The sequence below is a fragment of the Tupaia chinensis genome, unplaced genomic scaffold (assembly GCF_000334495.1).
Source record: "Tupaia chinensis unplaced genomic scaffold, TupChi_1.0 Scaffold000238_1, whole genome shotgun sequence".
In the NCBI taxonomy this organism is placed as follows: Eukaryota; Metazoa; Chordata; class Mammalia; order Scandentia; family Tupaiidae; genus Tupaia; species Tupaia belangeri.
This window is the reverse complement of record NW_006159716.1, coordinates 9,374,196-9,387,618: the sequence shown is the minus strand read 5'-3', so window position 1 is coordinate 9,387,618 and position 13,423 is coordinate 9,374,196. Positions and strand designations below refer to the sequence as shown.

Genomic DNA, 13,423 nt, shown 5'->3' with positions numbered 1-13,423 from the left:
TTATTTATTTATTTATTTTGCCTTAGAGTGCTTGTGCTTCCTGGAGAGAGGGAGAGAGTCAGAGAGAGAGGAAATGAGAAATCACCCCCAGGGGAGATGACCATGATGCAATCCCTTCTCCTCCATTCTCCTGGGACCCTGGGCATGCATGCACACATGCCCGGCATGATTTTTGAGTTACCGAATCTGGAACTCAAACCGTGCTCGGACATGTGGGAATCCAGCGTTGTAACCATTACACCCGCTGGCCCTGCGTTTGGGATAATTAAATGAGATGGTGTACGTACATGTGCACAATGTAGTCTGGCATGTAGTAGACATTCGACCATCTGCGATGAATGACATCTAAAGTAAGAACTGGGACCAGCAGATGGCATAATGGGTACGTCTCTGAACTCCCATGTAGTTGACTACAGTTCAAGTCTTAGACCCAGGGACTTAAAACTCATGCTGGCGGCCACACATGTGCATGTGCATGATCCCTAAAGGAAACTGGAGGAGAAGGGATTGCGTAGTGGCCATCCCCGCAGGGGTGATTTCTCACTTTCCCTTTCACTGTCTCTATCTCTCTCTCCAGCAAGCCCATGTACCCTAAGGAAATTATCATAAGTGCCCTGGGAGACAAGGTAGCCCGGGCCTGCTAGAGCAGTGCAATACTGGACGCCGTGTGGAAGACCAGGGCTCACTTCCTCGGTGACTTGTACACCAGAAGCACTTGCCCATCATCCTGGCTGGCTGGAAAGGCTGGGGGGGAAGATCGCAGCGCGAGACCCTGCTGAAGGTGCTTGTTTCTCTCAATCGATCAATAAACTTTTTTCTTTTTTATAAAGAGTAGACACCAGCAGGTGGTGTAGTGGTTAAGGTGCTGGATCCTACATGGCCACCTTCACAGTTCAAGTCCTGGACCTTGTGGCTTGAAAATCACCCTGGGTGTGTATGCGTGTGTGTCTAAGATCTCAAGAAGAGACTGGAGGGACAGGGACAGCAGCATGGCTGTCCTTCCAGGGATGATTTCTCATTTTCTCTCTCTCTTTTTCTGGTGAGTGCAAATGCCCTTTAGCAAAAACAAACAAGCAAACAAACAAAAAAGCAAAATAAAAGAAAAAATTAAGAATTGAAATGAAAGAAAGAGATAAGGTTGGGATCAGCAGATGGCGTTAACGGTTACGTTGCTGGACCCCTACATGGCTGACTGTAGTTTGTAGTTTTCCTGGACCTGGCAACTTGAAACTCAAGCTGGGCGTATATGTATGTGTGTCCAAAATCCCAAGAGGAGAAAAGAGAAGGGATTGCAGTGTGGCCATCCCCTCGAGGGGGAGGCGATTAATTGCTTTCTGTCTCTCTGGTGAGTGCAAGCGCCCTACAGCAAAAATATTAAAAAAATTTTTTAATTAAAAAAATAAATAGAGAAAACAGTGGCAAACCAGCCAAAGGAGCATATCTCAAAAAAAAGTTGGGTCAGGGGCCAGCAGGTGGCATAACAGTTAAGGTGCTGGACTTCCACTTGGCTTGCCATGATTCAAGTCCTGGACCTGGCAACTTGCTTTCTCACTTTCTGTCTCTCTCTCTCTGGTGAGCACATGTGTCCTATAGCAAATTAAAACAACAACAAGAATAATAAATAAAATAAAATAAATAATTTTTTAAAAAACATCTGGGTCAGAGCCAGAAAGTTTAAACCTCGCCATCACCAACAAGAGGAAGAGTAAGAATACTGTAAACTGAGATCAACTGGATGAAAACAATAAGAGACTTATGAGATGTTAAACAATGAAACCCACGTGGGTAGTTGTGCATCTAAACCTCCCACCCTGCATAGGAAGGAGAGAAACGAGAACTGTCAGGAAAGCCCGAGAGCAGGACAGAAGTCAGGACCTAGGGACACAGTGTTGGAAGGGAAAAGCCTCCCCGTCTTTTTTGCCTGAAGATGCAGGCACTGAAGAGGAAGCGGGTGAGACCCTGGACAGGCAGCCCCAAGCTCTGGGCGTCATTTCGTCTAACGTCTTCCAACGTGAGTATGATGCAGCTCAGGGCTTTTACGGGGTCTGTCTAGAGCAGCTCAGCAGGGGAGAGTTCTTGGAGAGCTTCCCCTGTAGCATCCTAATCTACACCTTGACAAGACCTGCCCCTAACTCCCAGGATGTACTGGGAGTCACTGGGCCTGGCGCCATTTTCCCAATGGTGTTGAGTTTCCTTTTTTTTAATTCTTTGAGAATAACAGTATGTCAAGCTTATTGAATCAACCTCAGTTGAATAGATCAGTTTTCTTTTTATTTCAGTTGACTTTAAACTACCTTCAGAGTCCAAGTTTTTGGGGCCTAGCAATCACAAAGCCGATGGTGACTATGAGGACGGGATGGGGTGCTGGACGGGCTCCGACCTTTTTCTAAAGCCTCCCCAGTACTCACCTGTCTGAGTACGACGGTCGCCCGCGAGTCCACGTAATGCACCATGGAGAAATCCAGAATGATGGTGTGGGTGCTGGGCAGGAAAGACCCATCCGAGTACGGGTTGTACGATCTGCTCCTCTCCTGGCTTTCGTTGCTGTTGGGCGACAGCAGCGAGTTGTTTCCTGAGGGTTTGGACAAAGTCTTCTCCACGTCCTCGTAGCTTTGTTCTTGATTTCTCTGAGACGTGGACGATGCAACGTATGGAATTTGGTCCTCAGAGGAACTTTGGCTTGTGTCCCTGTTCTCGAAATGTGAGCAGCGGACCAGGTTAATGGAGGATGCATCGGGATCCACTTTATTTTCGAATCGCTCTGTGTAAGTGACCTGGGACGACAGAGGGAGGGAGGACTGTGCGAAGATGCGAACGAGGGCTGCAAGTACTTGCCGCTATGCCGTGGCTGTCCCTAGGTCACCTCCCCGTCCCAGGAAATGTCCTCCCCCCGTACTGAACAGGTTTGCGTTGTTTGATATAGGCCACATGCACTCCTCGGGGACAGAGGGAGAGTAGGAAAGTGAGAAAGCACCCCCTCACACAGGAGGGGGATGGCCACACTGCAATCCCTCTCCATCCTTCTCTCCGGATCTCGAGCACATGTGCACATGCGTCCGTCATGTCTTTCACGTCGCTGAGTCCAGGACTCGAACACACAGGTGACCGTGCTTCCCAGCTTCCTGTGTCCATTCATGGCTTTGTCATCCTCTTAGTGAGGCGGACTTAAAATCGTCTTAATTCTTTTCCTTACTCCTGAATCCTAATTAGTCTCCAGTGCTTAAAGATCATGCTAGGTATGGGGCCAGTGTGGTGGTTAGGGCACTGGACTCCCATGTGGCTGACTCCAGTTCAAGTCCTGGACCTGGTGGCTTGAAAATTGTGCCAGCTGTGTGTGCGTGCATGCCCAGAATCCCAGGAGAATGGTGGAGAAGAGACTACGGCATGGCCATCCCTCCAGTGGATGGTTTCTCACTTTCCCTCTCACAGTCTCTCTCTCTCTGAAAAGTGCACATGCCCGGGACCAGCAGTTAGCATAATGGCTATGTCACTGATGCCACTGAACTCCCACGTAGTCCAGTTCACGTCCTGGACCCGGTGGCTTAAAACTCACACCGGGCGCGTGTGCGTGCGTGCCCAAGATCCCCAGAGGAGAATGGAGGAGAAGGGATTGTGGCGTGGCCATCCCCTGGGGGGGGAGGGGGCATTTCTCACTTTCTATCTCTCTCTGAGAATTATTTAATTATTTTATTTAACTTATTTATTTATTTATTTAAATTTGAGGGACAGACAGAAAGAGAGGAAGTGAGAAAGCAAACTGCCAGGCCTAGGACTCGAACTGCAGTCGGCCACGTGGGAGTCCAGAGCCCTTAATCACCACGCCACCTGCCGGCCCCCTTACTTTCCTTCTTTCTGTCTCTCATATCTGTCTCTCTGACAAGCGCATGCAGCCGCCCCCTCCCAACCCCGCCCTCAGTCATTGTTCCCCTGGTTGCAGGCAGATGTCAGGAGACCTTGGCCAGTCACTGTGACCCATAGCCGCCTTGACCCGGCCTCGCTGGAATCAGAAGACGATCCTTAAGTCATTTATTTTCAGAGGTCTAAAGCTAGGCAACTGAGAAGACACAGCTGAGGAATTACAGATGGTCTCAACAGGCACACTGTACTCACTGGCCAGCCTACGGCAGTCAGGAGATCTCCCGCCGACTTTCATGTCAGAACCTGAACCTCCAGAGAGATCCCGGATCTTTATTTCTGAGTAGAAATCTTTGATTTCCAATTAAAAAAAAAATTACTTATTTAATTCTATTTATTCATTCATTTATTTTAATTTGGCCAGACACACACACACACGCACACGCACACACACATACATATCTTTAAGAGGTTTTTGTTTTAGCATATGTGTGCTCACCAGAGAGATAGACAGTGACAGTGAGAGGGAAAGTGAGAAATCACCCCCCCCCCAGAGGAGATGGCCATGCCACAGTCCCTTCTCCTCCATTCTCCTCCTGGGATCTTGGGCACACATGCCCTGACCTAATTTTCAAGCCACCGAGTACAGGACTCAAACCGTAGTCAGCCATGTGTGAGTCCAGCAATGTAACCACTACACCATCTGCTGGCCCTACCATCACTATATTTTTTAAGTAGCTTAAAACAGCAGTAAAATCCTTTGTCTTTTTTTTTTTCTAAAAAATGAATTCCTGCAAACATTTCCACAATGTTCTGCTGTTCCCCAAACACACGACATAGCCATTAGGCTAACTGCTGGTCCCCCTGATTTCCAATTCTTGATGGGATGGTCAAACCCTTAAGGGATTTTGATTGTTGTTGTTGTGATTTCTGTTTCAATAACCTACTAGTGCACGTTAAAAAACACGGAGAGACTAAGGAAAAGAAGAGGCGTGGCTAACCCTGGGTGGCGGCTCCATCTCATCACAGTTGCAGTAGCACCTCCACATACTTTCATCTTCGTAGCTGCTATCGCTTTGGCTATGAAATAGTCTGAAAATCTCTTCTTCTTTAAGAGGCACCCTGACCAGATTCAGCTGAAAGAGAAAAGAAGGGTCTCATACACAGGGAGAGTGGAGGGCAAAGTGGCAAAGGGTGAGAAAGGGATGGCTGTGAGGCGGTGGGACAGGAGGAGAGAGGTGGGGAAGAGACCTCTTTTAGCAGCTTGTGTTTCAGGTGGTAAACATTTACAAAGGTAATAGAGTTACAGCACTGAAAGATTTTCACCCCAGGAATGTCCATAATCTGCAAGACAAAAAGCGAGGTTAAGAGGAGTTTTTCAGTTCTTCTTCTTTTTTTTTTTTTTTTTTCCTGAAGTTTATTTTTTTATTTAGAAAGAAACAGCAACCAGAGCCAAGAGGAGGCACAGTGGTTACGTCACTGGACTTCCACATGTGGGACTACAGTTTGAGTCCGGGACCTGGTGGCTTGGAAGCACGCTGGGTGTGTGTGTGTGCGTGCACGTGTGTGCCCAAGCTTCCAGGAGGAGGGTGGTGGAGAAGGGATGGTTGAGTGGCCATCCCCCTGTGGGGGGCAGGGAAGAGTGATTTCTCACTTTTCTGTCTCTGTCTCTCTCTCTCTGGTGAGCACACGTTTCCTATGGCAAAACCTCTTAAAAAAAAAAAAGAGAGAGAAGGAAAAAGAGAAAGAAATGGGGACCTCTGATAGGGTCTTGCCTTGTGATCCCTCTCCCAGGCCCCCAGCCAGCCAGGTCATATGTGTGCCTACGTGTGCACACAGCGTGTTCAGGTTGACTCAGGACCCAACTCCAGGCCTTCCCCTATGGCTTCAGCATTGACAGTGACACCCCACCACCTACGCCTCCTGTGTGGCCATGGCTGGGCCTCTCAGTTTTCTTATGGAGAAAGAATAATAAATCCTTAGCCTCTCCTAGAGAATCTACATTTTTCCTTATTGAAAGCAAGAATTAAAAAATCCCTTTTTTCCCATTTCTCTTCCCCACTAGCTCCACTTTTTCTGCCTTTTATCCCCCTTCCATCTCCTCTCCTCCCTCTTCTTTTTTCCTTAGTCATCCTCTCCTTTGTTTGTTCGTCTATTGTTTTTATCTCAGAGAGAGACAGAGAAGGAAAGTGGGAAACCACCCCCTAGGGGGATGGCTGTGTCACAATCCGTTCTCTATTCTCCGCTTGTGATTTTGGGCACGTACTCACACATGCCTGGTCTGAATTTTAAGCTGCTGCGTCTGGGACTCGAACCGCGGTCAACCCATGCGAGTCCCATGACATAACCATTACACCATTACACCATCTGCTGGTCCCTCTTTTTTTTTTCTTTTTTAGAATTAGTCATTTAATTTTATTTATCATTATTATTTTAAAATTTGCCACAGGACATGTGTGGTCACAGAGAAAGAGAGAAAGTGGGAAAGCAAGCCACCAGGTTTTGGGACTCAAACCACGGTTGGCCACGTGGGAGTCCAGTGCCTTCACCACCATGCTACCTGCTGGCCCTACCAGCATGATTTTCAAACTGTTGGGTCCTGGACTCGAACTGTGGTCAGCCATGTGGGAGTACGTCACCTTAACCACCATGCCACCTACTGGACAGCCATCCTCTCCTTAAAGTCCATGTTAAAGTGATCCTTAACTGGCTGCAGTACTGTAAAGATTTAGCTACTCAAGTAGCTGCCTCAGTGGCACAGAGATAAGGCAAATGCTCCGCCAAGGCTGACCCAAGGCTGACCCAAGGCTGGCCACATAAGAGGGTTCTAGGTTCAAATCTGGAGGTCACCCTGGGTATGCCAGGCACACACATGTGCCCTTGATCTGAGGGGCAGATCTTGGCATTCAGATCCTATTGAGGGTGCTGTCTTCCTCTCTCTTACTCACAGAAGAAATAAACTTAAATAAATAAAAAAAGAACCCACCTCTTCCTATGGAGCAGGGAACAACAGCAAAGGGATTTTGTGGAAAAACTAAGCACCAGGCTTGGTCTATCCTGTCCCCTGGGCAAGGGAGTGAATGGGACTGACTTGGATTCTTACCTCCCGATAGTCATTGAGGCTTCTATAAATGTTGGTGTTGGGAATCTGACCCAGGAGGAGAATCTTAGTTCTGAAAGAAACGCATGTGCCTTTAGGTCCTGGTTGCCTTCCCTCGCTATGGCCGACCTCCTGTTACCTGAGCGGCTCACCTGTGTGAACGGACAGTGATGACCAAGAACGTAAACACTAACGAAACAAGTAGTCCGACATCCAGTCCCAGGAAGATCACAGAGGAGAACGTCACCATCCAAAGACACTTGTGGGAAAGAGAAGGAAAGGGAAAGGAAGGCGGAATGAAAACAGGTGGGACTGAGAAGTTGACCTCCTTCCCAACTCACCTTCACCTCTCCTTTCCTCCATCCTAGATTTAGAGAGAGTTCCACGGCCATACGGATTGGCATTGTCAAGGTTGCCTAGCAATTCTTTTCTGCGTCCCTGGTCATCTCTCTGTAGCTGTCCCTTGGAACTTCAGTTTCCTCATGTGCAAAATAGATAATAATATCTACTTTATAGGTTGTGTTGAGATTAGAAGTACCTTTTTTTTTTTGAGAGGTTTTTTCTATAGGGCGTGTGCGCTCACCAGAAAGACAGAGAGAGACAGAGACCGAGACAGAAAGCAAGAAGTCATCCCGCAGGGGGGATGGCCATGCTGCAATCCATTCTCCTCCATTCTCTTCTCGGGATCTTGGGCATGCAAGCACACGCGCCCAGTGTGAGTTTAAGCCACCAGGTCTGGGACTTGAACCGTGGTCGACTACATGGGAGTCCAGCGACATAGCCGTTACGCTAACTACTGGTCCCTAGAAGTACCATTTGTAAAGCTAACCAGAACACTCACCAAATCCTAGTTGCTACTTTAAGACCTACAATCATTGCTTTAACAGCCTTGTCAAGCTCGTACCCCACTGCCTTCTCCTCACCTTCAGCAGGTGGTGTTACCTTCATCTTTTTCAGAAAAAATAAGCTGAACCTCCCTTAAATATCTCTCCCCCCTGACGCCTGCCGCAGCTCACTATCTGCGCTCACCTCCCCTTTGTTCTCTCCTATTCACGGGATGTGCTATTCCTCCTCCTGGACTAGGAACTCTTATCTGTGCGCTGGACTGCTTCCCATTTTAGCTACTCAGGGATTCGGCCCCCGATGCTCCCCCTTGGTATTCCTCTGCCTTTCTGGGTCCTAGTCCTGTCATCATATCCTCCATCTTTTATTGCTTGCTGTTTTCCCTTCTCTGTCCTCCTCTGGAAAGCAGAGTGCCCTCGCTGTTATTCTGTCCGCCAAGACACTTCCTTCTCTTACTACAATTTGTGTTTCCCATAGATCACTACTAGATCAAGAGTCATTCAGATATGCAGGGCCGGCAGGTAGTGTGGTGGTTAAGGGCGCTGGACTCCCACATGGCAGACCACGGTTCGAGTCCTGGACCTGGCAGTTTGCTTTCTCACTTTCTCTCTCTCTCTCTCTTTCTCACTCACTCTGTCCTTCTCTGGTCAAATTAGAAAATAAATACACAAATAAAATTAAATAAAATAACTTTTAAAAAGAGTCATTCAAATATGCAATAAATGACAAACCCTTTTTACTAGATTTACACATAACAGTAGCCACTGAATTCCTTTTTCCCTCCTTATGAGGGAGAGAGAGAAAGACAGAGAGATGGAGATATTTATTGACGAGGTCTCACTGTGTCACGATCCACCTCTCGATGAGCTGGGATTATAGGTGGGCCCAACTGCTCCTGGTGCGTTGCAGTTGGCCTGGGTTTGGTTCCCAGACGTCCCATGTGGTTTCCAGCCTCTCAAGTAGTGGCATTACCTATATACTACGAGGTTGGGCCTTAATCTCTTTAGTATAAGTTTCTGTATTTGGAATGAGGCCTTTATGTTCTCATAGGAAAACAGCCTTGATGCTCTTTTACTTAGTATTATTATTTTTAGGTTTTCGCCATAGGGCACTGGTGCTCCTTAGAGAGAGTCAGAGAGAGGGAAAGTGAGAAATCACCTCCATCAGTTGGGAGGGGGGATGACCACACTGCAATCCCTTCTCCTCCACTCTCTTCTTGGGATTTTGGGCACGCACACATACGTGCCTGGCATGATTTTCAAGCTACCAGGTCCAGGGCTTGCACTGCGGTCGGCCTTGTGGGAATCTAGCACCTTAACCATCGTGCCACTCACTGGTCCCTTGACCCTCTTTTTTAAAGCACAAATAGAGTATGAGGCATCGAAGAGTTGCCGGTGTTCGTGTCCACAGCTGACCTCTTCGGTTTGCTCTCTTTTCGTCTTCGCCTTCTTCAGCCAGGGCACCTACACTCACCCAGTCATACTGGTCCTGCCTCCACAGACTGGGTAGGTTGTAAATGGTCTCCAGGTAGGGCAGGACGTTGCTCAGAATAATCCCAGCCAGCACGGCCTGCAGGGAGAAGAGAAGCCCTGCTTCATTTTCTTTTCCGGGGTTAGAACCGCCAAATCCTCACAAGGGAATCACAAAACGTTAGCCTTGCCGCTCAGAGATATTCTGCGCTGATATTTCATATAGCTACCACATCCATGCTCCACCTCATCGTTCCACACGTTTCTCTGCTCACTTTCATCATTTGTCAAGGTCAACTATGCGGTCAAGGTAGGCTAAGGCCAAGGCCTGACTGACTCAGCCAGTAAAACTCTAACAGGCCTTGGGACCAGCAGGTGGTGTAATGGTTATGTTGCTGGACTCCCACGTAGTCGACCGCTGTTTGAGTCCTGGACTTGGCAGCTTAAACTCATGACACAGGCACGTGCGTGCCCAAGATCCCAGGAGGAGAATGGAGAAGAAGGCATGTCCCTCCTCTCTGGGGGATGGTTTCTTGCTTTCTCTCTCTCTCTCTCTCACTCTCTGTGTGTGTGTGTGTGTGTGTGTGTGTGTGTGTGTGTGCGTCTTTCCGGGGAGCGTGGCCCCCAAAGCAAAAACCCCTAAAAAAAAAAAAAAAAAAAAAAACAAAACAAAAAACCCAAAACAAAACAAAACAAAAAACTAACAGGTCCTTTTAGATTCAGATTATCGGTGAGGGCAAGGGTAGCCAAAGGTCCTATTCGCCCAGCCCTTTCGATCCCAGAGTTCTCTTTGTGGGCTGGTTATTTGTCTTATTGGCTTCTTGTCTATTTGCTTGACTGCTTACTTTTATCTCTGTTGTCTATTTTAGTGATCTCCAACCTTCACGGCACCAGGGACCAGCCTGGCAGAAGACAATCCCTCCGTGGATGGAAGGTACAGAGGAGGGCTGGTCCTGGGATGACCCAAGTGTCCCACATCCACTGTGCACCCCATTTCCAGCACTGCCACATTGCAATACACCATGAAATAACCACACAGCACTAGGGGTCGTGTGCCCATGAGAACCCACAGTGACAGGGAGCAGCTGCAAACACAGACGAAGCCTTGCTAGCTTTCTCACTGCCCACTTCCTGCCTGGAGGTAGGGCTGGGGCTGCGGGGTGGGGGTTGGGGTGGGGAAAGGGGAGACCATGGACCAGCACCAGCCTACGGTGCAGAGGTTGGGGACCCTGATCTACATAATCTCGAGACCATTTTCAGAAAGAATGATAAATTAAGAGAACTTCTACACAAAACTAAAATAGTTTCAATTGGACCTTAATCATGATATACTGTAATTATGGTAATGAGATACAATTTCTTTTTTTTTTTTTGTTCTTCGAATTAAATGAGCAAATTAAAAACATTGTAATACCACATATACATGGTTGAGTTTATAAGAGGACACTGCTCTTTTGGAAAAATTATACCAAGAAATGCAGATACGCTTTCACCACAACATTTTGTTTTACTTTTTTGAGATCTATGCTAAATATAAAAATGAATACGAAATTGCTCATGGTAATCACGAAAATGCAGACAACCTAATTTTCAGTAGAAAGAAAATGACTCAATGTTATAATATGGACTATCATGCTATATATTAAATAAAAACGAAAATGCAAAATTGCATGTACAGTTAGGTTACAACTACATACATTGATAATTATTATAGAAAATAATATTGGCTGATATGTGCCAGAATGCCAATGGTGGTTTATTTATAATTGTCGATGACATTTTCATATATTAAGATTTTCCCAAAGTGTTTAAAATGAGCATGTCTACATTTTTTTTTTTTGAGTGGTAGAGGGTATATGCCCTCACCACAGAGAGACTGAGAGATGGGGGGGAGAGAGAGAGCGAAAACACCTCCCCTCCATGGGGCATGGCCATGCTACAGTCCCTTCTCCTTCGTCCCTCCATCCTATTGGGATTTGGGCCATGTACATGTGCCTGGTGTGTCTCTCAAGCCACTGGATCAGAATGAGAGCCATGGTCAGCCATGTGCTATCTTGCTCCCTTAACCACTAGGCTATGGCACTAACCCTCCATGTCCACTTAGTCTAATTTAAAAGAGAATTTCTTAAATACGAGAAAATTGGGCCAGCAGGTGGCATGGTGGTTAAGGTGCAGGATGCCCCCATGGCAGGTGCAATTTGAGCCTTGGACTTGGCATCTTGCTTTGTCACTTTCCTTCTCTCTCTCTCTCTTACTGATAAATGCACATGCCTTATAGCAAATTAAATAATAATGATAATAAAATTAAATAAATATTTCTTTCAAACATATGAGAAAATTAAAATCTACACTCATAAGAGTATAAAAATCAAGAAGAAGACTCCTCCACGCCTCCGGGGAAATAGTGATTTCAGGGAAAAAAGAGAAATGAAGATATCCTACTGATTATTCAGCCTCCAGCCCACAAACTCGACTGATGGATCTCAGGGAACACAGAGCCAAACATCCTGATACTATTAGGGTCAACATATTCCTCAATATCCACTGAATCTGTTGCACGAAGGTATAAAAACGGAACAGCAAAGGGATTCCAGATCACCTCCTTCTGCATACTCCTGAGTGCTCAGATTGAACTTCAAGAATTAGGAAGAAATGCACCATCCATCAGATGACTAGAAATCACTGCAGGGTCACAAGAAATATGGGAAAGCAAGAAAATACCTCTCCTCCAAGAGAAAAGAATAACTCTTCTTTATCCACAGACAGTTCAATGGAAATCATGGAAATGTCTGATAAAGAATTTAGAATATTCATAATGGCGAAGCTAACAGAGATGGAAGAGAAGGCAGACAATGAACTGCAGAAGAGAAAGGAGACAGGAGATGACGAGTTCCAGGAGGTGAGGAAATTCTTGCTAGATCTAAAAGAGGAATTACACACTTTAAATAAGAATCAAAATGGACCTGTTAGAGATGAAGGCTATAATACAGGAAGTCAAAATCTCCCTTGAAAGTATTAAAAGCAGACTAGATCATACAGAAAATAGAATCTCAGATGTAGAAGAGAAAATGCTGGCCTAGAAAAATCCGCCACAAACGCTAAGAAAATTGCCCCCCAAAATGAGAATAATATACGAGAAGTAGTAAATACCATCAAAAGTCCAAACATTCATATAATTGGTATCCGAGAAGGCAAAGAGACTTATAAGGGCGTTGATAATCTCTTCCATGAAATCCTGCAAGAAAACTTTCCAAACCTAGAGAGGCACTCAAAGACCCAGTCCCAAGAAATACAAAGGACCTCAAATAGAATCAACCCAAGAAGATCTTCTCCAAGACACATTACAGCCAGATTCACAAGACACAGACAAAGACAAGATACTAAAATGGGCAAGAGAAAAATGGCAAGTTACCTACAAAGGATCTCCCTCAGGCTAACAGCAGACCTCTCATTGGAAACAATGCAAGCGAGGAAAGAATGGGAAAATACATTCAAAGTGTTACGCAAAAAGCAATTTCAGCCAAGAATACTGTACCTGGCAAGATTATTCTTCATATGAGAAGAAAAGACAAGAACATTCTCAGATAAACAAAACCTGAAAGAATTTACCAACACAAGAACAGATCTCCAAGAAATTCTCAAGGGAGTGCTATACCAGGAAAATTAAATACAGACACACAAAAATAAGAGTTCAAAAATTAAGAAAATGGCCAATTTAATCATAGGGACAAGTCTGGAGTTGAATGTAATATTCCAGAATTATATTGGGAAGATTGGACCACCATAGAAGATAGATGAAGTACATGAGGCTGAACTGGTGAAATAGCATTTTATAACTTTTGACTAAAACATTGCTGATTTTCTTGTAGGCTTTGTTTTCTGGTTTTAAGGATTTTTGTCCCATCTTGAGCTGTCCATAGGTTCCTGTACCTACTATTTGAACAGTATCCTAACCTGTTTCCTGACTTTAAGTTTTGAACAAAATTCTTTAGCATTTCTTTGATTTATTAAAGTTAAAACTGCTTTTCTTGAAATTACCAGCTGAATTTGCTATTAAAAGTAGTTATATTATAGGGAACCAGCAGTTAGCGTAATGGCTATGTCGCTGGACTCCCACGTAGTCGACCGCGGTTCGCGTCCCGGACCCGGTGACTTA

At 45.8% G+C, this 13,423-nt stretch overlaps 1 protein-coding gene across 1 annotated transcript in view; it reads right to left on the bottom strand.

Annotated features, from left to right (window-relative positions):
• Positions 1 to 2,380: 2,380 nt before the first annotated feature.
• Positions 2,381 to 13,423, bottom strand: part of SLC26A8 (solute carrier family 26 member 8) — a gene marked incomplete at its 3' end in the record, with an annotated part of 96,856 nt that continues 85,813 nt past the window's right edge. Inside the window, exons 12-17 of the mRNA XM_006148676.1 lie at positions 9,272 to 9,367; positions 7,108 to 7,214; positions 6,959 to 7,028; positions 5,107 to 5,199; positions 4,857 to 4,991; positions 2,381 to 2,774 (exon numbers count right to left, since the gene is read on the bottom strand). Of these exons, the coding sequence (XP_006148738.1) occupies positions 2,381 to 2,774; positions 4,857 to 4,991; positions 5,107 to 5,199; positions 6,959 to 7,028; positions 7,108 to 7,214; positions 9,272 to 9,367 (895 nt within the window). The remainder of the gene's footprint in view (positions 2,775 to 4,856; positions 4,992 to 5,106; positions 5,200 to 6,958; positions 7,029 to 7,107; positions 7,215 to 9,271; positions 9,368 to 13,423) is intronic.